At 28.8% G+C, this 25514-nt stretch overlaps 2 protein-coding genes across 2 annotated transcripts in view; one reads left to right on the top strand and one right to left on the bottom strand.

Moving 5' to 3' along the window:
• The window catches only part of LOC107449204 (vacuolar protein sorting 4), a gene marked incomplete at its 5' end in the record, with an annotated part of 113844 nt that overhangs the window by 23806 nt on the left and 64524 nt on the right, over nucleotides 1-25514 (top strand).
• LOC107445340 (vacuolar protein sorting-associated protein 4) overlaps nucleotides 1642-25514 on the bottom strand; it is a 49436-nt gene continuing 25563 nt past the window's right edge. The window contains exons 7-13 of the mRNA XM_043055749.2: nucleotides 23857-24005; nucleotides 16994-17075; nucleotides 16530-16661; nucleotides 14010-14097; nucleotides 9975-10115; nucleotides 5061-5175; nucleotides 1642-2178 (exon numbers count right to left, since the gene is read on the bottom strand). Coding sequence (XP_042911683.1) covers nucleotides 5074-5175; nucleotides 9975-10115; nucleotides 14010-14097; nucleotides 16530-16661; nucleotides 16994-17075; nucleotides 23857-24005 — 694 coding nt within the window. The 3' untranslated portion in view covers nucleotides 1642-2178; nucleotides 5061-5073. The remainder of the gene's footprint in view (nucleotides 2179-5060; nucleotides 5176-9974; nucleotides 10116-14009; nucleotides 14098-16529; nucleotides 16662-16993; nucleotides 17076-23856; nucleotides 24006-25514) is intronic.

The following is a 25514-nucleotide window of genomic DNA, read 5'->3' on the forward strand; positions in this document are numbered from 1 at the left end:
ATTGTGTAGGGGTCCCTCTTTTATTGGTTGGAAGAAACAAAGAAAATAATAATAAAAAAAAAATACCAAAAGGAACCACCAGGAAATATCACCTTGTTAGTAATTATATGGATTTAACTGCTCGTAGAATTCAGGATGATGCATCAAAATTTAGTATAATTAAGCATTGAAAGAAATGTTAGTATTTGAACGATATTAGATATATTTTTTTTAAATTTAATTAATGCATAAGGATTAATTTAAAGTTTACGGATAGGAACTGTCCTCACTTCATGCTATTTGACAGACTCACTTTCAGCAGCTCTAAAAATTTTCTAAATATCGAGAATTACATTTATTTTATACGGATTTCTTCTTCTTCTATAGCTCTACAGCCCTTTGCGAACGCTAGCCTGTTTCACAATTCTATTCCATACAGTCCTCTGTTTTGACATCTCCCTCCACCTATGGATCTAATATTGTACAAATAATATTTCTTCGACAAATTGTATTTTAAAAAATTAGTACTTTCTAAGCCTGGTCCCTAGGCGACGTATCCCGTTTTGTCCGACTATCCCGATTTATCCAACTCTCCCCTACTTTTTAAAATCCTTGATTTCAAAATTAATTGACAGAAAAATTATTTGAGCAAGTTTTAGGGCCTGCTAAAATTTTCAGATTTATTTAATATTAGACTTTTAATTGAATAAAATTGTGGGGTAAATTTCGAATTCAAAGATCAAAATTTTAACATTGGTATGAGTAGGAAATTCTGCAGGAGTTACTCATTTTGAACAACCCATGTTCAAATTACAGTCCACCGTATCAACGAGGATGAAAGTAACAGAACTGGAAAAAAAAGGGTGCAGTGAAAAACTTCTCAGGAGTGACCGTCCTCTATTCTGTGAATAAATTAATAAGAGTGATAATCTAAAGAACTATCGTCATTAGATTTTCAAAATAATCACATCCTGTATTAATAATAAAAATAAAACACATTAAAAACAACTGCTCAAACATTTTTTTTAAACATAATCCAGGAACTTCAGAGATTTTTTTTATGACTTATTCTCCTTCCACCTTATGAAAATTTTGTTGAATTTGATTTTACCCCCAAAATGAGAAAATACCAACAACTTAATTTGTAATGTGACTCAATGATTTCAGTGCACTGCTTTTATGCTTGAATCACTCATTTCTAAAACATATTTAAAGCTCTAGCCTACAGGAATTGCAATTGAATCAATCGTAATGTACAGTATACTATCTGGTTATCATCCCACTTAGCCACCCTTTAATTGTGTTGTTTCTTGCACCTGTAGTAGGTACATTTTAATGCTAGGAAAATAAAAAAAAAGAGCAAGAAAGCTGTGTATTGGTTGTTTACAAAGGATTGTCTTTTCTCTCTCAGAGGTTTTGTTAAGTTTATGAAATAACAAGTCCGTGCTTTTAAAAACACAGTCTCTTACAGACAGTCTCGTACAGAAGTTCCACTGTATTTTTTATCTCCTAATTGCATTTTATTTTAATATTTTTTTCCTTAATAGTACAATGAATGAACAATGATAAAATTATTTAAAATGAAATTGGATGGGTAATGAAAGAATAATACTACTTCTTTAAAAATTTGTTTATCAAATACACCAAGAAAAAAAAAAACAATTACAAATATATATTTTATTGTCACATAACAAGGCAAAATTTTAAAAAAAAGATTTATTCAGTTTACATTTAGATGGTATTAATATACAATAAATTTGAAAATTAAATCACAATCCAATTATTTAACTTCCATGATAAAATAACCAATTATGACAAGATACAAATATACCCACATATAACCTTTAATTTTAAGGATGTAACGAATTGTACAGATACAGTAACTGACATTAACTTTTTAAAATACATAGACTTATTTGTAATTTTTAAGTTAAATTGTGATTCTTTACTTCTCGGGAGAATAAGAGTACAGTCTTTATACAATAAAAGTAAAGCAAATTAAACTTGACAAAATAATAACATTAGAGTAATATCTACAAGAGCAAAATGTAAATTGTCAGCAAGAGGAATTTTTACATATATTTTTCCTCTACGAAGAATATATAACATTTCCTGTGAAGGTGTAGGATTAAATTAAGTGCTTTACATTTCATGGGCGTCATCATACTTCAAATTTACATTAGTAAACTTATAAAGGCCCTATTTAAAAATAAATAAAAAATATTAGCTTTTATTTTAAATTTTCTAATAAATGAAAGCATAATAGTCATACATTGCAAGTTAATTAAAATTAACATAATTTTTAGTCTGCTTCATTTGTTATCTAGAGTGAGTACTCTACGGTATTTCTTTCATTTCTTTTATATTCTTGTTGATTATTTTTACATAATGATCAAATATGGTTATAAAATGATGGAACAGCAGCTTAACTTCTTAGGAGCAGAAAAATCAGCTGCTATGAAAATTTAAATAGTATGTTCACACTCAACTCCTTCCCCAAAAAAAATGCAATCGGCAGATTTTGCAACTAGTCTACGCATTTGATATATTTTAAAATAAATATTTTAAAGCTTGAATTTTACCACATTATTTTTAAAAAAGAACTATTGTAAAGAAAAAAAAACATACTTGGATGTTCAATTATTGCAATTTTAAATTTATTGTATTTGTACTAAACCATACTTTTTTTTTGATTTTATAATATATTTACATACTTTAAAAAGACAGCATTACTTACTGCAAATAAATATTTTAGGATTAGTATTCCACTTAGCTAATTTTAAAATTTAACTTTACCAAACATAATTTTATTTACATGCAAATTTTAAAACAAAATCAATTTTTAGCAATGTAGAAGCAAAAGAGAGACATTGCCACGATCAACTTTTCACAGTTATGCAGGAGCCAGATAATTTTAAGGAGCATTATCAATTAATATTTCATTATTCAACTGATGATGTTCAGTTTTTCAATAAAATTTGCTCAAAATATTCTAAAAATTCAAGAAATTGTAATGTGTTTAGGACCGCAACATATTGCGTAAAAATAATTTATTCATTGATATATGCAGGAATGCGATTCTTTGCCGAATTTCACAAATTCACGGACTTCTGGGAGTCAATAATTCATATTCCCGCAAAATTTACTAAGAGTTCCACAAATCCAACATTTAAATTTCATTACTCATGCAATATCTCGTTAACAAGCTATTTATATCACCCTTACCAGCACCCTCTTTAGAAGAGCATCCAAATTCTGAGATTTTGTCGTAAATACAGGTAGTTTTATCACCAATCTTTTTACAGTTTTTTTGCCCAAATTCTTTTGTCTTTTTTGGTGCAAAAAAGGAATAATATAATTTTTAATATATACATTCCTTTATGTGTTGATAAGAAAAATTTTATAAGAAACATCCTTTCTCGCTTTAAATTTTATTTTTCTTTAATGCACAAAAATGAATCTTTTACTTATCTTCTATGTACAAAAAGAATTAAGTACTAAAAAAATTTTACTCATCAGAAAAAAAAAAATTTAACTTAATTTCTTTTAACAATCACATGACTATAAGCATGAAAGATGTATTTAATAACAAAAAAGGCTCGCTGTTTTTAAAAAAATAAAAAATAAGTGTTTCAAAATATTTTTTTCTCTCTTTTTTAAATAGATATTCAAAAACTTCGTAGCAACATGATTAAAAATATTATAATTTGGGATTGAAATAGATATAAGCTAATACAGAATTATCAAAAGAAGTTAAAATAAACATTTTTAGCTGTATATTACCATGCATAATTCTAGAAGATACAATAACCGCTGATATAAACTTTTTTAGTTTATTTTTTTCATAACTGTCGTTGAACAGCCGATCCAATTTTTTTTTTGGGTTTACAACTGCTAATGCAGTCTTGTAAATTTGAACTCAATCCTAAAAACAAGGGAACTCCTGGCTGGATCAAGTATTGGGAGAAATTTGCTTCCGAGGAGCACATTTTGATGGAACTAACCCACATTTGCGTTTTATGGAGAGGAAAACTTTTGGAAATCATTTTTTTTTCTTTCTTGATATTCAAATGTTTTACCTTTAACTGTATATTTATCTCTTTAGTATGACCTAAGCTCTCTATGATTAAATCATCTCTGTTTTACTATCCTTGCCATTAACCATACTAAAGAAGAACAATTTTATTTTATTTTAAATTATATAACCATCATTGAAGAGTCGATCCTATTCAGAAGGCCTGGGAAAACCTGGATCAATTATTGGGAGAAATTTGTCCTTGCGGAGGATTTTTTGATGGAACTAACCGGCTTAAAGTTACATGGAGAAAAAAACCATAAAAACCTCCCACAGTTAGCCTGACAGCAAGGGGACTCCTAAATCATGATCCATCTACAGGGGTAATTGTGAGCCCAAGTCAAAATTCCGGAAAATTTCTTGTGTTAAAAAGAAAACAGGTTAAATTGAAAAATTAGAAAAAAATTTAAACAAGGTTTTTTTTCTTCCTTTTTCTCAATATTTCTTTGTTTACTTAAAATATGTTTAAAATTTTACACATACCTATACCATTTACACATACCTATGATGACTTGGAGAAGTAATTATAATTCACAAATAGGTCTTTCTTTCTTGAGTTTTATGATTATAACAACTATTTACTATGATTATTACAACTACTTAAATATTAATCACGAATATAAGCTTATAAAGTATCTCTCTGGCTCTCCCTTACAAACAAATAAAATAAACTGTGTTTTTAAGTTCCACCTTTGAAAATTTGATTTCCGGAAATTTCTTTGATCAATAATTTTTTGAAACGTCTGGACCATCGATCTCCGGAAACTTCCCGATCATTGTTAGCGAAAATTCCGGAAATCCGGATTTTTTTCCGGTGCACTATCAGCCCTGCATCTACCACTAAGGATTTTTTACGTCAGTGCTGTGGTCGGTGCAAGCCGGATGCGGAATTTGTATTGACCAGCCAACGCAGGGATTCGTACGCAGTTCACCTAATAGAAATGTGAACCTCTACCCAGAGTCATCACGCCTTTTTTTAGTTAATTAATAAAATTATGATAGTTACCCTCATTTTCTTTTCAGCCCTTTTGACCAAAATCATCCATAAACTGTTCTAGCTTGATTAGATCGCTCTCATTTACAGTAGGTTTAGCCTGCCAGAGTGATCTTTTCATGTCCCACTAGAACAAAATAAAATGTAATGTAAATGAGTGTCGCATTGCTTGCTTAAAACAATGAAAAAAAATCATTTATTTAAGTACCTAAAAATAAAAAAATAGATTAACATAATTTATTAAGATTTGACAGTGTTTTCATCATAGAAAAAAAATGGGTGAGAATTTCTCACCCTTTCTCAAAAACAGGGTGAGATTTCAGAAAGTTAAGTGAGATTTCTAAAAACTGAAAAAATACAAATAGACTTGAAAAAAAAATTTCTTTCATTATAATACATTTTTAACGTCTTCTATTTTTTTAAAGCATTGAATATTCTTGCTGCATCACCATAGAAGATTTTGCCTTTACTAGGTATTTGTCCATCTTACATTAGTGCATAAAAAATTTGAACGTCTTACATGAAAAAACCTTACCTGCGGTAAACACGTGGTTGCAGAGAAATGTGTTCTGAAAGGGGTTCCGTGGTTCGGAGAGGTTGTGTTCTGTTGCTCGAAAAAGTTCTGAACAATACTGGTAAATAGGGAATCTAGATAACGGGGCAAATGTTGAAAATAATGAAAGATCCAGGAAGAAAAGTGAAATGGATTTTATTCTAAATGGCGTAATTTGAAGCTTTTTCCAAAATGCGAGAAATTCGCGAATTTTGAAATTGATTTATAGAATGCGCGAATTTCTCGCGGTAATCATTTTTTAATGCGAGAAAAGAAAAAAATATGCGAGATTCTCGCGTTCTCGCGCTGTAGTGAAAACACTGTAAAAAGAATTAACCCTTTTTATACACTTTGCTTAAAATTGACCAATGTAAAGATAAGAGATAAAAAAATTTCAAATGACTGCTATTAGACATCTTTTTTTATATTTTGTATATTTTTATAAGAACGCATTTTTAAATATTTATCCGAATGCATTAATGTGTTTCTAAGTCATATTTCAGAGCTTAAAAATCACTAATTTGTTATGAATTTATTAAAATATTTTTTTGTACAGTAAAACTAACATTTATTTATGTTTTATTTATAAGAGATTGAATTGAGTGGGTGGAAAAGGAATAAATAAAATTATTAAATTGCCATTAAATGAAAGGTTAACAACAATGCATTGTTTTAAAATATTTCTTTAACACGTTCAGGCCGGGGTGACCTACCGGTGGGTCACGCTAGATTGTCTCATCGGGCTGCGCACAGGAGTAAAAACTGGTAACAAATAAATTTCATTTTTTAGTTTTTTTCCGGGAATAATAAAAATCCATAACTACCAATTGTTTTTAACGGATGCAATTGTTATATTGAAATGCTTCTTCGCCGTGATAAATTTCCTTACAGTGAATTGTTATTGTTGAGAATAGATTAACTCCTCCCGAATATTATCTAATATTGAAATAGTTTTTCTACCAGTATTTTCTCTTTTCCGTCCCGCTTTCAGGCGCAACACCCGGCGTGAACGTGTTAAAAAATCGAAAATGAACTAAGTTATTTAGGTTTATGAAGTGATTCCAATAAAATAAGGAAAAAAAATTGGTGCAAGGGATGGTAGAACTAAATAAAGTGAAAATTTTTGATATAAGTAATTATAAAAAATAAGAATTATTTTAGCTTTAGAAAAAAAATTGTTTAGCATAAAGAAATATATATGATTGTAAAGCAAGCCTAGGGAATTGCCTTTAGTCATAAATTGAAACAAATGTTAGGAATTATATGAAATGTATATAGAAAAGAAAAAGTGTAGGGTGGGGGAGAGGCAGTATTGTAGTTAAATGAGCTTTATTAAATATACTTGATTTATTTATCAGTTTCTCGATATATCAATTCATTTATTTGTCAATTTATATAGATGGAACAATGGTTTTAAAAAATTACTAGGTAACATTTGAATGATATTTAAATACAATACTTTTTTGAAAATTGATCACTTTGAATGACGAATAAAAGCCAAAACAATTAAAAAAAATTCCTAAAACAATTATATACAATAAAACAATAATTATGTATAGAGATAACAATAATTATATATAGGGATAACAATAATTATATATAGGACAGATATCAGCAATAATCAAATATAGGAATAAAAATTTTTTATTTGTATTCTCAATATAAAGGTATAATAAATATGTTTCCAAATTGTTAAATCCCATAACTCTTTTTAATGACATAACTTTGTAAATTGCAATTAAAAGAAAGTACAGTAGAGAGACATTAATCCGATATCCAGAAAGCCGGGAAACCAGAAACCCGGAAAATATTTTGCTCGGTTTTCCCGCCATTCTAAACTAGAACAATTGACAGGAAAAGTAAAATTTGACTCATCCTTGATGTATTTTTTTCCTGATAAAATTTTTATATATCTTCCGTGACCTTGGTGATCTTTAGATTAAGGGGGCAGGGAAAGGACAAATGTTTCATTTTCTTCTGTGTGTCCGAAGAAAATCGTTTCTCTGATAGTCTGCCGCCAGGCAGAGTGACATGCTGATTTTGTTTTTTCTTTGATTTACGAAGGGAGGGGGGGGGGGGGTTTTNGAGGGGGGGGGGGGGGGGGATTTATTGCACACGCATATCAGAGAACAGATGATAAAAGAGAAATTAAAATATATCCCTATACTTTACTAAGAAGTAAAAAAAGTGAAATGGAAATACGTAAATGACGAAAATACAGCTATTTTTATTCAGAAATAAAGTCGGAAGATATTTAAAATAGAATTTGATAATTTAAAAATAATCAGAAGAATTTTGTAAATTATTAGCATAATTGGCTGTGATAGTGGAGGGAAAATCTGCATTGTCTGGACTACTACTACTACTAATATTCATAATTCATCAAAATAAGTTGAATAAATTTTTATTATTGGCTCAAATTAAACTTCAAAGAGAGTTATTAAACGTCCGTTAGAATTCAAATTTGAGTAGTTAAGTTTTTTTTTTAATCACATTATTTAAAAAAGTGGATCAAATAAAAAAAATTGGCAATATCCAATTAAAAACGCGACAAAGTTTTGATACTTCTTGAAAGAAGCATGGCGTTTTAAAAAATAAAATAATAAATAAGTATGAATCTTTTTCTCAACGCAAATCCTGTAAAATTTAGAATCTGGAATAAAAATTTGAAAATTGAACAAAGATATTGTCTGAAAGTAAAATGGCAGATTTGAATGTCCCGGGAAAACGAGATACGATAAAAAATGTCAGTGAATTGTTAGGGGAAAACGCAATTTGAACTCAAATCCGGGACTTGTCATTGTCAGAGAATTCGACTTGCGATCAAATTGTTGGATTTAAAGATCGATCACCTTTCCGTTTTTTGTAACGTGCACTTGCGTGATAGGGGATTTAAAAAAAATTCAAATTTTCTTTTCCGAGCCAACCATCGGGTACGTCTTCAAGATTCTGCTATAATTCTTAATTCTTTCTGAGTGTTGCCAATTGGATGTCCGAGTTTAGGAACTTGAAACTTCTGTCTCAAAGACTATTGACAAGTTAGGTTTTTTTTTTTTAATCTACTTTAGTTACTCAGTTTTTGTAATCCTTTATTCATTATGACAAATTTTTTTTTGGAGTCTTTCTTGATGTGGAATCACATTTGTTTTTGTTAAAAATCGTTTGGCTTTTTAAAAAAAATAAATAAAAAGAGATTGTTTATTAATTTAAGCATACGATAATTTATTACTAATCGCAGAAAATAATTTTATGAAGCAGATTGCAGCTTTCTTTTTTTTAAAAGTGATACATTTCTGATTCGACTACTGAGTGAGTTTTTTCTTCTTTTCCACTGTTCACAATAAATTTGTTCGTTTTATTCATAAATTTTAAGATTAGTTGTTGTTATCTTAATTCAGTTGATCTTATAATAACCTGCCTTGTCCCGGGTTTTAATATTTATGTTAGTGTCATTTTAACCATCGTTTCCATTTGATAATTTTCAAGTGTCGTTATTATTTAGACTAATAAGTTTTTCTTTATAATTAGGTGTGAAATATATTTTTAATCATTGGTTTTGTTATATATTAGTTAAGTTGATAATTTTAATTAATCTACTAAAAATAAATATATGAAACTTTTATTTTTCAAACTTGTTTTTCTTGTCTAAACTTGTGAAGGTTTTTATTCTTAGAAATTTTATTTTTCTACCATTTTTTTTTTAAATTTAGGAGATCTTTTTTTTCCTATTTTAAAATGTGTTGCTCTTTTTCATTGTAATATGGGTTTGATAAAACATCGATTAACAACACTTTAATTGCGGATCCAGAAAACCGTGATAGCGTTGGTCCCGAGCATCTCGGATAATAGGTTATCTATTATATTTAAAAAGCTTAAAGTATATCTTAGCACCTTACTGCAATATCGAAAAATTAGTGTAAATTTATTTTTAGTGCTATTAAGAAAGTATAATGCGATCAAAAAATATTTATCGATGGGGTTCACACTTAAAATGAAAAAAAGTAGAGGTAATTATATTGCAAACTGTTAAATTCAATATTTTATCTATAACAACAGAAACAATTCTTCCACTGGATACTAAAAAATAAAAAAAATTTAAGATCTTATAAGAAAAAAAAATTACAGTCCTTTTTTTAAAAATATAATGAAGAACTTTTTAAGAATTCATATCACCCAAATCTAACACTATTTGTCTGGTACAGCAGTCATAAAGTTGCAATGATTGCAGATCTTTTCAGTATTTTTTCTAAATATTTTTTTTATAATTTTTCAAAAAGAAAAAACTTGATCTCCATAAATAATAATTTAGTTGCGTGTGCTATAATATAAAAATAAAACAAAAATTAAAGTAAAATAATTTAAAACTCGATTACCATTGTAATTTTAGGTTCTCTTAACTTATCACCAGTCACTTCAACCCAAGACATTTCTATTGCTCCACGTGCATCTGGGGAGCAGGGTTCTAGGAGGTCCTCGACTAATACAGTTGGGTCCGTTCGAGAATAACCTCTTACCTTTGAAAAAGAATACAATCAGTAACAAATCTATCGCAATATATACTACAGTAGGACCTGTACACAACAGAGAACTCTGGAAACATAAAAAACTTGTTAAATCCGAATATACGGATTGAAAGCACGTTTTCAAGAAAAGATAAAAATCCGTAATGAGTTTTTCTTACATGCGACACTGAAATTAGAAATGCTTCTGCAACCACTTATATATTTATCTGATGCTATTCAAGCCACTTCAATTTTTTTCTCCTTATTTTCTGAAAATGAGACAACGGGCTGACAGATACGGGAATAAAAAATGATCTAAAATTTTTTTTCTCAATGTGCAGTTTTCTTTTTTGGTATTTAATTTTTTCTCTTCTCTTGTACATAGAAGATATTTAAAAGACTGTAATTTGTATGCACAAAAGTAACATTTATAAAAATTTATATATGTTTTAAATCTAATAATAAGATTAAAACACGGATTTATTGAGTGTGTTGAAAAGTGATTATTGAAATGCATTCAAGATTTTCATGTCGTAATACCATATTAAAAATTAATTCTATCTAATTTCAGAAAAATGAAGAAGGGGGCAAATGTATCACATAGGTTAAATAATTGTTTTGTTACAAACTAGAATTTTCAACGAAATTGATGCTGCTTAAAATATAGTTTAAAAAAAGAGAAAAACACCATTTTTTCTAGGGAACAATGTTTTAAACATTTTCGATTTTGAAACCAATTATCCAGTACCAATTATATTATGAAATTACATTACCAATCTTATACTTTTGTGTTTGCCTCAGTAGTTCATTAATTCTAGCCAAAGTTATTAAGGCACTTTGCTAGTTAAAGCTGCAATTTTCTTTTACAAATCTGAGTAAAAAATAGTGACTGAGTGAATGAGAACTTAGAAAAAAGGAGGGTGCTGGGAAGCGTGGAATAAATGCCTCGTTAACGATATTTTGCGTAAGTAACAAAAATCAAATTTTAGATTAGCACAGCTCCGAGAAAATTTTGTTGGAATATAAATTATTGATTGTCGGAACTCCACAAATTAGCGGAAGAATCACACTCGGACTGATCATGTGCCTAGTATCGAAATGATATCAACATATTTCAAAATATTCATGTGTCAAAATATCTTTATTATTATTATAAACAACTGAATCTGTATGCGATTCTTTTAAATAATTTTACATTACTTCTGATACTGTTGTATGTTTCCATAATTATTTCCCTTATTAAATCTAGGAAAAAGTGGGAAAATTCTTCACTGAAAGAGTTCATTTCTGCGATATTTATTCAGGGTTTCCACTCAAATCTGGTAAAAAAAAATCCTCGTGTTTTCCCTGTGCATATTATACGCAATTTATTAAGCGGAAACAACAATTACTGTGCTCTTGTGTGAGCTATATTGGGCTAACTATATTTATTAGTTTTAATTGCTGGAAAAACAGCTGAACATACTTAAATAATGCTATAGTAAATTAAATAGTTCAGTATAACTGAAATATCCCATAGATTACGCTTTGAGTGGTCAACAGTTTTTAAAAGACAAAAATAAGAAACAAAATTCCCTGTACTTTCCCAGTTTGTAAAGAAAAAAATCAGAATTCCCTTTATTTTATGTGATTTTAAATTCCCTGTATTTTCCAGGTTTTCCCTGTGGAATGGCAACCCTGTTATAGTATTGTACCAAGCAAAACAATTCCAATTTGTTTGTTATAAGTGGAATCTAAAGTTTTAAAAATTGTTTTATCAGAGAAAACAAAAAATTATAAGATATAATGCCATCGATTTTCAGGGAGTTTACCACTTCTCTTTTTTTACTTTCTTCTTCAGAATCTCAGAACTAACCTAAAACATGCTTGACGGCCCTTTTATCTCCCTTGTGTGCTGTGTGAATTTGTTGTGTTGAGCAGCAAGCCAGCTGAAATTATTGGCAATGAAGATAAAAAATAACTGATACGAGACTAAAAAATAATTTTCTTTGGTTTGCACTCCTGATGCATGGGTAGAAAGAGGCACCCCCTACCTTAGGTATGACGTTTGAAAGCAAATAATTTGAGTAGCGTAATCAAAGAAATTTTCCTTCCTTCTTACAATCTGTTTGACTTTGCGTTAAGAGTAAAATTTTCCAGATGCAATCATGATTAAATTTCCTTCCTCTTTTGAATTGATGTCCCCCTTTTTAACGTTCATTAAAAAAGAAAATAAATAATAACAATAGTAATTTTTAATGATTAGTTTTCTTGTTAAGTTTTTTTACTATGTGCTACAAGCAGTAGGGGAGAGTGGGGTCAATTGTAACAGGGTACGATTGTAACAGAGCAAAAATTTCGAGTGTCGGGTTCTAGATTTGGTTCCTAGGTGGCGCACAAGGTGTATTTAATAAATCTACATGTACACCCCTGCTGGCAACCATTTTTATGTACTTTTGAAAGAGTTACATCACAAAAGATATTTTCACGCCACGCAAGTACTTTTTTTGGTATTAGAATATTATATTGTAACAAAGTAATTTTGTTTAAACAAATAAAAATTAGTAACCGAATATGTAAGTGGACACTTTAATTAACATTTCAATAAAAAAAAGATTAGTTTTGCTAATTAACTAGCATTGTTTTTAACAAATGAAGCTGAAATGGCGTCTTGGGGACAATTGTAACAATAAGTAAAGGGACGATTGTAACAGCTGAAAATAAATAATCTTATGTTTACAAACCATTACTTAACTCTTTAAGAACCACCAATAGTTTCCTATATCATTTATATTATGTTGCATGTGCATTATTTTATTTGTCACCTTTCACAGCATAAATTAAAATTTTTAACCCCTTAAAGTTAAAAGTTTAACCCTTTAGGTCTCTGCTCATTATTATTTTTACTCCTAAAATATCACTACTATTTTGATCAATAAAAAAATATATCACAACTATGATAATATGTATAATTAACTATGTTTTAGTTGAATTTATGAACTGTTACAATTGACCCCGTAAGTGGGGACAATTGTAACAAGTGCACGACTGTCAAAAATTGTTAATAACTAATATAATAACATTTAAAATAAGGTATTTATTTTTTTTCTAGTAGAGGATAGTCTACTTTACTCGTCTGTCAATTAATACTAATAATATATTGGATTTTTTGTTAGTTAAAAATAGTTAAGCAAAAAATGTTACAATTGACCCCACTCTCCCCTTATGAAAATATGTCACATTTTAATATTTATGCTATTTTAACTACTACTAATTTTTAATCTACGTCACAACATCATAATGAGATAATTAGATAGAATTTTTATTAATATAATTTATTATAGATGATACCATTTAAGTTACTTTGGAAGTAATACAAACATTAAATTAGATAAGATTTAATTATTTTAGAATTAAGCTCACAATTGAAAACTAAGTGCTTAAGACAACAAACAAACAAAAAACGTATACTGCCGTTCAGTAAGTTCACACCCTATCTTTAAATTATGTCTGAAATATTATTTTTTTTAAATGTAAGTTAAAGTTTATAATCAACTAAATGATTACTTGTCAATTACTATGTACATGTAGCTATTACTATGTACGTCGTACTATGTACATTTGTAGCTAGTAAAATCTGTAATTCAAAAATGTGTGCAACTACATGAAATGTACCATTTTTCCTTAAAATATATATTTATTCCAAATGAGAATGTTTTGTTTGGCCTTTAACATTGAGTTAAGTCGGTTGCCAACAGTACTTATCCAGATTCATTTGTTGGTCATATATTTCTGTAATCTCACTCGAGCAACACAATTACATTTTTTTATAAATGAAATTCAAATGAACCACAAACTTTTGCAATCTACTGATATTAAGTAAAAATAAAATTAATTTTCGTGGATGTAAAATAGATGAACAGAAACCTGTCGGAAATGTGTAGCTGTTTGGACTCTCTTCAAAGGCTGCATTAATGCGTCCCGTACAAGAACTGATATATCTTCACCGGAAAACCTTGAATTAAGAAAAAAAGCTTCAATATTGAATCACCAAAATATAATAGAGGAGCTAAATGTTAAAAAAGCTTATGTAATTATACATATATATTTATATATATATAGCTTAATCTTTTCTGACTGGCTACAGTAATCATATGTTTCATTCAAAAATATTATAAAAGAAAAAAGAAATACAATATAAAAAAAAATACTTTTTATTAAAAATACAGATTTGAAAATCAATTTAATTTTTTTTTCTGTTACAATGAAGAATAAAAATATCACATAAATAAATTAGCAATCATTTTAATATAGTACTTTATTATAAATATCAATAGTTGAAATTTTTAAAGTTACTATTTTTTAAAATTCTAGGAGGTTCCACCTTTAATTCACTTAGCTCATCAGGCCCATAGTTGCTACTGAATTATCAATAACGATTAAGGGAGAAAATGGTTTATATACATTTTTAACAAAAATCGCTATTTAATTATACAATTTTGATGATTTTGGAAAATTAGCATTTATTTTTTGTTAAAAAAAGAGAGAAATATGACACCCGTTTTGCATAAATTTTCAGCCACAGATTTGCCTGACTTGGATTTGCACATGGCAAAAATATAAATTAACAAAGAAGTTTTTAGTAAATTTATTAATAGCAACATACAATTAACTCAATGATTTCATATAGAATTTAATTACATTAGTTGGGTATCCATTGTGTTTTTTATCAAATTTTGAAAGAGTTTGTCAATTTGTTTTTTGGAAAAATAAACATTACTACAGATTCTTTTAATCCTATTCATTTGATTAAAAATGGTATTTAAATGGATCTTTTCAGAAACATTAGAATTCCAAGTAATTAGTTTATTTATATTAAAATTAAAATAATTTCTTTTATCCGATAAATCAACAAAGTAGATAATAATTTTTTTCGTAATAGAGTAAAAATAAGTTAGCTAAGGGAGATGAAAAATTAGATCCTTGTGGTATTTCATCAATTTGAATAAAAACGATCTTTTCCATTGTAGAGATAATTATTAAAAAGACAAAAATTAATTAGAACTATCCAGTAATCAAAATTGCAGTTAATGATATTTTTAAAATCATAGTAATAACTCAAAAGAACATCTTTTAGTATAGAAATGGGAATGCTATTGGAAAGATCCTGGAAATCAAATGCGGCAATAGAATTAATTTTCTTTTGTTTAATAAATTATAAAATCGGTTGATTATAAGTGATAATCCAAAAAAACATCTTTAATAATATTGTTAAAATAGTTTTATTTAAGTAGTTAGAGAAATGGTGCCAGATTTAGTTAGGTAAGTAATAGACCCACACGTAATTGTACTAAAATATTGATGTATTTTGCTTTGGCTATATATACAATATTAGAAAACACTCTTTTTTGCGGATATAATCGTGTGAGCTGATGAAGAGATATCTTTTCATTTTTTGTTTTCCAACTCTTTAATTTATATTTTTTAATTTTTTTCTACAAATATTTTATTTTAACAATTTTTCTTCTTCTCTTTTAATTAATCTTTAATATTTTCCTTGTTTTCTCTATATTTTTATANCCTTTTCAACTGTTATTTGGTACTGCTATTAAAACAAAACAAGATCTGAAAATTACAAATATGCTGAATGAGGAAATTCAAGCCATCTTCGTTAACAGCCGTGACGAGTTGCGGAAACAAGCCAAACTACAAATACAGAAAGTCCAAGATGAAAACAAACGAACTTACAATCTTCGACGAAAACCATCTGCATCCTTCAAAATTAACGATTTAGTGGCAATAAAACGTACACAATTTGGACCAGGATTGAAACTGAAACCGAAATACATAGGACCTAATACGATAACAAAAATTAAACCTAATGATACTTTTGATGTCGAAAAGTGTGCTTTTTTTGATGGACCTTCAAAGACCAGTACATGTGCAGAATGCATCAAACATTGGTCTAATGATATTACTTAAAATGACATTTTCTTCAGAACTCTTTAGAACATTTTTACTTTTTCCCAGAGATTTTTTTTTTTTATCTTGAAAATTATTTTAATATTTTGATTATTAATTTGTCTTTTGAAATCTTTTTCAGATGATGTATAAGTATTTAGAATATAAAATTATATTTAGCTATTATGTAAGCATTTTTTGAATTTTTTTTTTGATAGGCCCACCTGAGGGCAGGTGCTTCTTGTCGGATGGCCAATGTGGGAATCCAACCCCCACTACAGCAGCGCCACCCCACTTATGTCAGACTTCAGCAAAAACGCTCAGACGGAGCGGTTGTTTCATATCTATTGTTATTTTTTTCATTAAATTTAATTATTACAAATGTGTAGTTATTTCAGCTATACCTGACGCCAACCTCCACATATATATAATTTATGCATATAAATAAAAATATAAATATGTATTAAAGAAAATTCAATGACCTACCCTTCAGTTTCTTTGCCAAGAGTTTTAAAATCACCTTCATTCAATTCATGTGGTATTTCACCAATGTTCATTTTAAAGATTGCTATTCTAGCCATTTCCTCAGGCAAAGGAATATATATTCTTTTCTCAAACCTGAAAGTAAAAATAATTCTCTATTAACAATGTAACCCGTCACAGATAATTAAGAACTAAAAAGTTTAAATAAAGACAAGCAAGTTTATGAACAGGTAATAAATAATTTTACAACTAAAAAAACTTTTTTTTGGTGAAAAAAAAAGAGACTACACAAAAGTTCTACAGTTTAAAAATAATTACTTTTAAAATACATTACTTTTTAACACACATGGTTCCTACGTATTTGAAAAAATAATGTTCCCTATGAATCAAGGTTTTCAAGTAACAAGATCCTAAAATAAATTTTGGCTATAGAAAACCCTGTTTAATCACATAAGCAGTCATATTACCTCCTACGAATAGCATCATCTAACTTCCAAGGTATGTTTGTAGCCCCTACCACAAGAATACCATCATTGTCTGTTCCAACACCTAAACAGGAATGAAGAATATTAATGCTGAAATTAAAAGAATTCATTTTCAAAAACTTGAAGAAAAAAAAGTAATAGTCACAAAACAAGCACACGGAACAAAAGAAAAGTTGATAAAAATACAATCTAAAAATTTACCAGTGTAAAAAAAATAAAATTAATGCAAAAGGCAGAAATACTAAAAAACTTATATTTATTTAACTGGATGAACTGCAGATAAACATATTGCACATGCATGGCATTTGAATTCACTTCGAACTTTTAATTGTTATCCTAATTCTTAATAAACAGATATTATGTTCATGATTTGTAATGTAAAAGTTCTGTTAGTAGGGGAGAGTGGGGTCAATTGTAACATTTTCTACTTAACTATTTTCAACTAACAAAAAATCCAATATATCATTAGTATTAATTGACAGACGAGTAAAGTAGACTATCCTCTACTAGAAAAAAAAATAAATACCTTATTTTAAATGTTATTATATTAGTTATTAACAATTTTTGACAGTCGTGCACTTGTTACAATTGTCCCCACTTACGGGGTCAATTGTAACAGTTCATAAATTCAACTAAAACATAGTTAATTATACATATTATCATAGTTGTGATATATTTTTTTATTGATCAAAATAGTAGTGATATTTTAGGAGTAAAAATAATAATGAGCAGAGACCTAAAGGGTTAAACTTTTAACTTTAAGGGGTTAAAAATTTTAATTTATGCTGTGAAAGGTGACAAATAAAATAATGCACATGCAACATAATATAAATGATATAGGAAACTATTGGTGGTTCTTAAAGAGTTAAGTAATGGTTTGTAAACATAAGATTATTTATTTTCAGCTGTTACAATCGTCCCTTTACTTATTGTTACAATTGTCCCCAAGACGCCATTTCAGCTTCATTTGTTAAAAACAATGCTAATTAATTAGCAAAACTAATTTTTTTTTTATTGAAATGTTAATTAAGGTGTCCACTTACATATTCGGTTACTAATTTTTATTTGTTTAAACAAAATTACTTTGTTACAATATAATATTCTAATACCAAAAAAAGTACTTGCGTGGCGTGAAAATATCTTTTGTGATGTAACTCTTTCAAAAGTACATAAAAATGGTTGCCAGCAGGGGTGTACATGTAGATTTATTAAATACACCTTGTGCGCCACCTAGGAACCAAATCTAGAACCCGACACTCGAAATTTTTGCTCTGTTACAATCGTACCCTGTTACAATTGACCCCACTCTCCCCTACCAACAGTTATTTTATAATTTTCTAACAGAGATTACAGCAAGTTAGAATAAGGCAGAATAGCCTCTCCTCATTAAGGATCTGAAGCGACGCTATTTTTTAACTGCACTAGAGGAAGCTTCCATTAGACAATGTTCATTTTAATAAAATAAAAAATCATAAGTTTCAACAAAAGTTTTTTTTTTCAGTATAAAACTAAATATTTTCAGGTAAAAATTAAATCCTTTACACTCATCAGTTTCTTGTTAATAATGGTCAAAAGGCATAATGTAACATTTGTAATATTTAGTAACCACATGGTTTACACTGTTTTAATAATACTATTCATAATTCATTAAAAACTGATTAAATATTTTTTTTCTCCGGAAAAACAAACTATAATTTAGTTACTATAATTAGTGATATCAAACTATAATTTAGAAATTATTTTTGAAGTAAAATTTGTTTTTCTAAATAATAAGGAGAATAAAAAAATTTATTTATTATAAGTCTTCATTTTTTAATTTTTTATTATGACTTTCATATGATGCAAAGTGTTTATGATTAATAGTGGCTATTCGTGGTAAATACTTAATGAAAAAAGACAGTTCTGTTCCTTCTATAAAACAAAACATTCCTTTTTAGTAAAAATTAAGGTTCACCTTATTTATACCAAAGCAAAGTTTACCTTAAGGTAAAAATTAAGGTAAACTTTGCTTTGATTGTTTTTGGATGGTTTCTATAATTTGCTATAATGGACAAACATATGCGTCCGAGATTCGGAGATTATAGTTTCTAAAGGCCTGGTTTCTTAGGACAAGCGCCTTATCTGGGCGTCAGCGTGACGTCAACGTCCCGCTGACGCCAACAAAATACTGGTTTGTTAGCTCAAGGCCTGGTTTCTTAGAACTAGCGCCTTATCTGGGCGTCAGCGGAAAGTTGACGTAGAGCTGACGCCAAAAAAATACTTTTTTGTTAGCTCAGCTTGAGCAGTTGGTACAACGCAGACATTATCTCTAATTGCGCATGCGTTAATAGCGTAAACAAATATTTATTTTGAATTTATATTGATTTTGTTATTGTCGACCAGTGTTTTAGAGAGCAAATAATGACTTTGTTCAAGAAAAAACGCATTATAGCTGAGCTAAATGAAGAGTGCTATGTTTAATGAAGAAGCTATGTTTAATGTCAAAATCAAAATCTTGGCTGATTTCAATGTGCTGTTGGATGTTGTCCGCCATTGCTTCTATGGTTAACGTCACGTTGTAATCCAACTGCAGTTGAGTTGGACGGCAATTGTAGTTCAAGATGAGCGTTCGATGACGTATACTATCAAACTAACAAATGGACCAATCAGCGGTTAGCGCTGATTTCCAGCTGACGGCGTCCTGTCCTAAGAAACCAGGCCTTAAGTAATAAATTGGCTGAAATTCGTTTTAGTCGAAACTAGTTTTGTGGATGGACAGACAAAATTTTACGTTACTCTTACGATTTCTTTGAATTGACAAATGCTTGGAGGTGAAATTTAAACATGTGGCTTATCTATCAGGAATCACAATCAGGTTCAACGTTTGAAGGTAAAATACAAATTTGTTACTTTCGAGTCATAAATGAAGTAAGTTTCATACAGAAACTATATAAATGTATTATATTTTAAAAGGAATATGATAATAAAATTCGAACAACATTTGCATTGAAACTTATGTTCTCTATATCATGGAGTATAAGCAGACTTTTCAGAGCCCCAAAATTTTACAAAAATCAGAGGGTCAAATTATGCACCAGTAATGAAAACGAACTTTCTTTGGTCTTAAATTAGACACAATGAGATAAATATGAGTCAATTTACCATTTCAAAAACTATTTTTAATGTGTAATTACGAGTATAGAGAGATACGAGCTTGCTTCAGATAGCTAATAAAAATTTTCGAGTGGTAGTTGTTTTAATGTATTATTCTTGGTCTAATAAATTCGACTTATAAGGTTCTTACTCACCACTATTTCTAAATAATTCAAAGGCTTATGTGATACAATACTTTGTTACAATTAAGCCGTGTCATTTTTTTTTCTTCCAGTTGACCAAATTATTCGAAAATCTGCAAATTTTAGTTTGAAATTCCAGGGTGCGTAGTCAGATTTTTCAACAAAATATAAGCACCTTTTAAGTACTCTTCAAGCACTCAAAAATATTTTTAATAGCTTTCCTAAAAAAAATCATAATTAGGATCGGTGCAGTAATAAGCATTTTCAAAAACTTTACATAATCATAATAAAATAACTATCTTCTGATAAATATTGATGAGAATATCGTGCATTTTTTGTAATTTATAACGATAATCGACACGGCAAAAGAAAGTCTCTTTTTAAAATATAGAAATTGAGCACTTTTTACAAACCCCGAATAAAAAAAAGCACCTTCTAAGGGCTTTTAAAAATGCAAATCAAAATAAACACCTTTAAGCACTTTTTAAAAACTCTACGCACCCTGAATTCTCTATCATGTTGAAAAAGATTTTGTCAAATTTGGAGCAGTTGGCATATTTGGTAATAAACAATCAATTTTGCGTTTTTTTTGGGGGGGGGGACGGACGCATTCTCATTACATATAAAGTTTATTTTTTAGAAACAATACATAAAAGTACGTTAAAAAATTATGAATAAGAAAAGTTAACATAATTTATTCACAGTATTTTAAAATTCAGTGTATTTCAGAGTATTTCATAAATACTTTTCAGTAGTCCACTTATACACCTGAAATATCATAAAACTGCTATTTCATCATCAAATATATGGGTTTCAACTTATACATCAGGATATGTAATAAGCTGACTAGTTCAGTTATAAAACATTGCTTTAAAAATAAACTTACAGAGGGGATTCAATACCATATTTTCATATAAATTATGTTATTTATCTATTTCTAATATGTTACCAATTCACATTTAAGATAAAATGTCATTAATTTTTTAATATTTTTTATAAATTAATAAGCAGAAAAAATTTACAATATTTGACATAAATTTAATATTAAACTGATTAGTTCAAAAAACAAACAAGCATATATCATTAGTCATGCCAGTCATGCATTTATAAATATTTTCTTAAAATATCTGTACTCAAGAATATATATGAATTAAGAAACTTAACATTAGATTTACTTCAACATTTTTATTTCAACAAATTTATTCTGTTACATGTACTTACAAATTTATTTATTACGAAAGTCCTTATACAGGGTTCCTAATAAGCACTTTTTTAAAAAAATTAAGGACTTTTTTGAAAAATTAAGGACATGCAAATCTGGGTCGGCTTTTTTAAAAAACGTTTTCAGATTGTTAAAGGTTAACACCATCTATAAAACTAATCCATATTCTATTTTTAATGATTTCATTGAAATAGAATTGTAAAATTAAGTGTAGAAATTAAGATTTGCTATTTTTTTCATAAAAAAGATTAAAAAAAAAATTTGGCGAAAACATTGAAAAAATTATTACGAGTTTTTATATTTCGCTATTAGACCTGCATCACATATTCAGCTGTGAGCCAATCTTGCTAAATATTCAGCTACCCCCCAAAAATTCCTTCGTTTCTCTTCATAGAATGTTTTATTTATAAGGGTATATATTAAAAGAATTAATACTAAGAAGTTGAATTAAAAGTTATGCATGAGAATAGTTTTCTGAATTCTGTCATGTTAAATTAAGTCCTATTTTAAGTGAAAACAGGCCACAGTAATATCCAAGCACCTTAAATCATTCCAATTTTTTTTTTCATTAGGCTTAACTTAAAATATTGTTTTAAATTCATTGCAACAAATATTTTTATAGAATAAAATGTTAGAATAAATGTTTAAATAAATAATATAGAATAAATGTTTTTATAGAATAAATGTTAATAAAAGTACGTTATGTTTGAGAAGATTTGTAATTTTCAAACCAATATGTTTTTTTATTAGTTCTAGGGGAAACATATAAATAAAAGGGTTTAAAACGATTTTTCAAAAGTAGCAACACATTCCTCTGGCCAGAAAATTTATAAGGTAATTATCAAATACTGATAAATTATATATTTTTTCATAATGTATCGATATTTACTTGAAATATTTCTTTATCATCCTCTACTATTATTATGATTTGATATTTTATTTCTATCGCAAATTAATTGTTTAAAACTGAAAGTGGTATTCTTAGGGTTTTATTTAATTCCTATAAGCAGATTCGTTACCAGTAGAACTGAATTTCTTGAATTCTGTCAATTTTGAAGGTTAGCAAGGGTCTTCTACTTAGGTACCTTAAAACTGCAGCCCCTCCCAAAAAAAAGCACTCTCTCTTCCATGTGCAGTATCCCCCTTGTCAACACTATTCTTTTCTTTTAGAATGCTTCACTCTCCTCATAAAGTATCATTCTAGGCAAAAGGCAGAATATATTAATGAAAGAGCCAATATATTAATGAAAGGACATGCTTTCTTCCTTTTGCCTGTATCCCTTCCCACACACATATTCCTCTTTTTCTATCTCTAAAATGCTCTACCCTCAATGCATGGTCTAATTCTAGGTGATAAAAGAACGACATTTTGTTTTAAAAAATTGAACTGAAAAATTGTCCCTATCAACAATAGTGATGCTGAAAAATTAAGGACTTTTAAAAAACTTGAACCAAAATTAAGAACTTTCAAGGGCCATTATTTTCCAAAAAATAAATTAATTAATTAAGCAGTTTTAAGGACCGTGGGAGCCTTGTAACAGTACTTCAATAGGGTCATTCACAAAGGCGTTCAGACTAGTACAATAACACTTAAAAACAATTTGACTTATTTCAGAAGTTAACATACTAAATAGACAAGAGGACAGATTTCAAAAGTTTTGCTCTTTATTATTATATTCTACCATAAATTTGGTTCCCACTGACGGTTCTTCAGGTAAAAAGTCGTAATTTAACTTGCAGTCTTCTCCGCATAGCAGAACCGGTTTTCCCATGTTATTAGATAGGGAAATAGTGTATAGGGGAGAAACATTCTCCCAATTTTGCCCATTTGCTAAACCGTCAGTGGGTTAAGACAGATTATTAACTTAAAAATTTTAACTGTAATAAGAATTTAAAAAAAAAGAACTTTTAGAAACATAAACAAGTTTATAATTCAAAACTTCAAGGACATTTAAAACTGGATTTAAATAGAAAAAAATCTAATATCAATTAAAAAATATATAGTAAACATTAGAATGCACAGATAGCATGATGATTTTAGCCATATTTATACCATGAACAAAAAATTACAATTTTGTGTTTTTGTAATAATCCTTGTAATGTGAGGTTTAAAAAAACGTGAAATCAAAAAGAGAAAATAAAAAAATAAGATAATAAATTTAGTAATTATTAAAAAAGCCTGATATGAAGAAGAGACTAAAAGACCTAGCAAAATATTAAGTTTAATAACAAAAACAGAAGTTAAAAAGTTCAAAAGCTCAAACACCATTAGAGATTAAACTAGAAATTGCAACTTATGATATAGAAATTGGAAAAGTCATTTAGATAAAGACACATAAAAAAATTACCTTGAGTCTGAACTAAAAATTCTTCTTTTGTTCGTCGGGCTGACTCTGATTCTTTATCCGATCGTGAGTTACACAAAGAATCTATTTCATCCATGAATATAATACTAGGCTTTTGTTGTCGCGCCACTTCAAATAGATTTTTCACTAATCTGAAAAAGTGACAAATTAGAAGTCATACTTAAAAATGAAGTAGTAATTTATGAGTTGAACTTAATAAAAGCAAGCATTTTTTTTCTTACCTTGAGTACATTTACAATGTTTTAACATGCAATCAATCTCTCAAAGTAGACAAAAAAAAAATTAACAAGTAATGCTACGAATAAAAAATTGAAGCTTGTTAGAAAAAGAACTTCAAAATAAACTTTTCCAGAGTAATATTTGCTGACACCTTTTATTAAATATGGAAATAAGTATATCTCAGTTAACATTGTATAATATTTTACTAGACGTAGTTTATCTTATAAAATTTTCTTGAAGTTGGTAGCAAAATCTGTCCTTACTTTTTACGAAAGGAGTGATCCCATTTTACAAAAAATAAATATGAACGCATATACCACTCATTAACACTTTTAAATAAGTAATAATTATACCAGGGTTGTCACATTTAAAACCCTCTTTTAATACATTTTTTATGAGTTTGTTGGAAGAGTAGTTTTCAAAAATGTAAACCTTTACCTATGAAAGGGTTATTCCCTACACTTGCTTCCCAAATCTAGACAGGTTGCAAGTGGCATTTTAACTGGGGTAAAGGACAGTTTGCTGTCAAGATTTAAAATTATTAATGACATGACCCACAATGTGGATAAAAGTGAGGTTGTATCTGTGGAAGTGTGGAAACACAATGTCCATTTCATAATTTTTGCTATATGCAATCCTCCGGGTAATAAACCAGGTTTTACGTTCTTTAATAACTTAACAAAAACCATCTTCGTAGGAGACTTCAATGCTCATTCTCCGAAATGGGGTTACCAGGATATAAACGACTCTGGCAAGGAAATTGAAGATCTTTTGTGCTCACCCACAATGGACCTGATTTTTGACCCCAAAGACCCTTACAAATTTCTCCACTACAATGGAAAAAAGTATAATCCAGATCTCCTACTGGCTTCGGCGGATATATCCTCCAATACTAAAAGAAAAGTGCTTGAGGACCCTGGTTCGGGACATCGACAAGTTATAGCTGAGGTTTCTTTCCTGGTTCCAAATCAGTGTCCAACTACTTCGAAAACATCATGGAACTTTAGAAAAGCCAATTGGAGGAAATTCAAAGATCTGACAGATAAAGAACTTGATTCCAAAGCAATAGATTGGGATACAAAAACCGACCACATAAATAAATTCATTACAGATAAGATTGTCCAATGCGCTAGACAAACTATTCCAAGAGGTAAATGCAAAGGCTACAAATGTTTCTGGTCAAAAGAGATCAAGGGTATGAAGGACAAGAGAAACAGACTTCGGAAAAAAGCTGATATTACTGAACGTCCTTCGTATGTCCAGGCATGGCGAAAACAAGCAGCATCCATCAAAAAGGCTGTTCTCAAAGAGAAACGATCATCATTTAACAACTTCATTTCCAAGCTGAATTTCCAAAGAGATGGAAAAACAGCGTATCAGTTCCTCTCAAGCATCAAGAATGGGACACCTAATTCCACAAA

The sequence above is a fragment of the Parasteatoda tepidariorum genome, chromosome 4 (assembly GCF_043381705.1).
Source record: "Parasteatoda tepidariorum isolate YZ-2023 chromosome 4, CAS_Ptep_4.0, whole genome shotgun sequence".
NCBI lineage: Eukaryota > Metazoa > Arthropoda > Arachnida > Araneae > Theridiidae > Parasteatoda > Parasteatoda tepidariorum.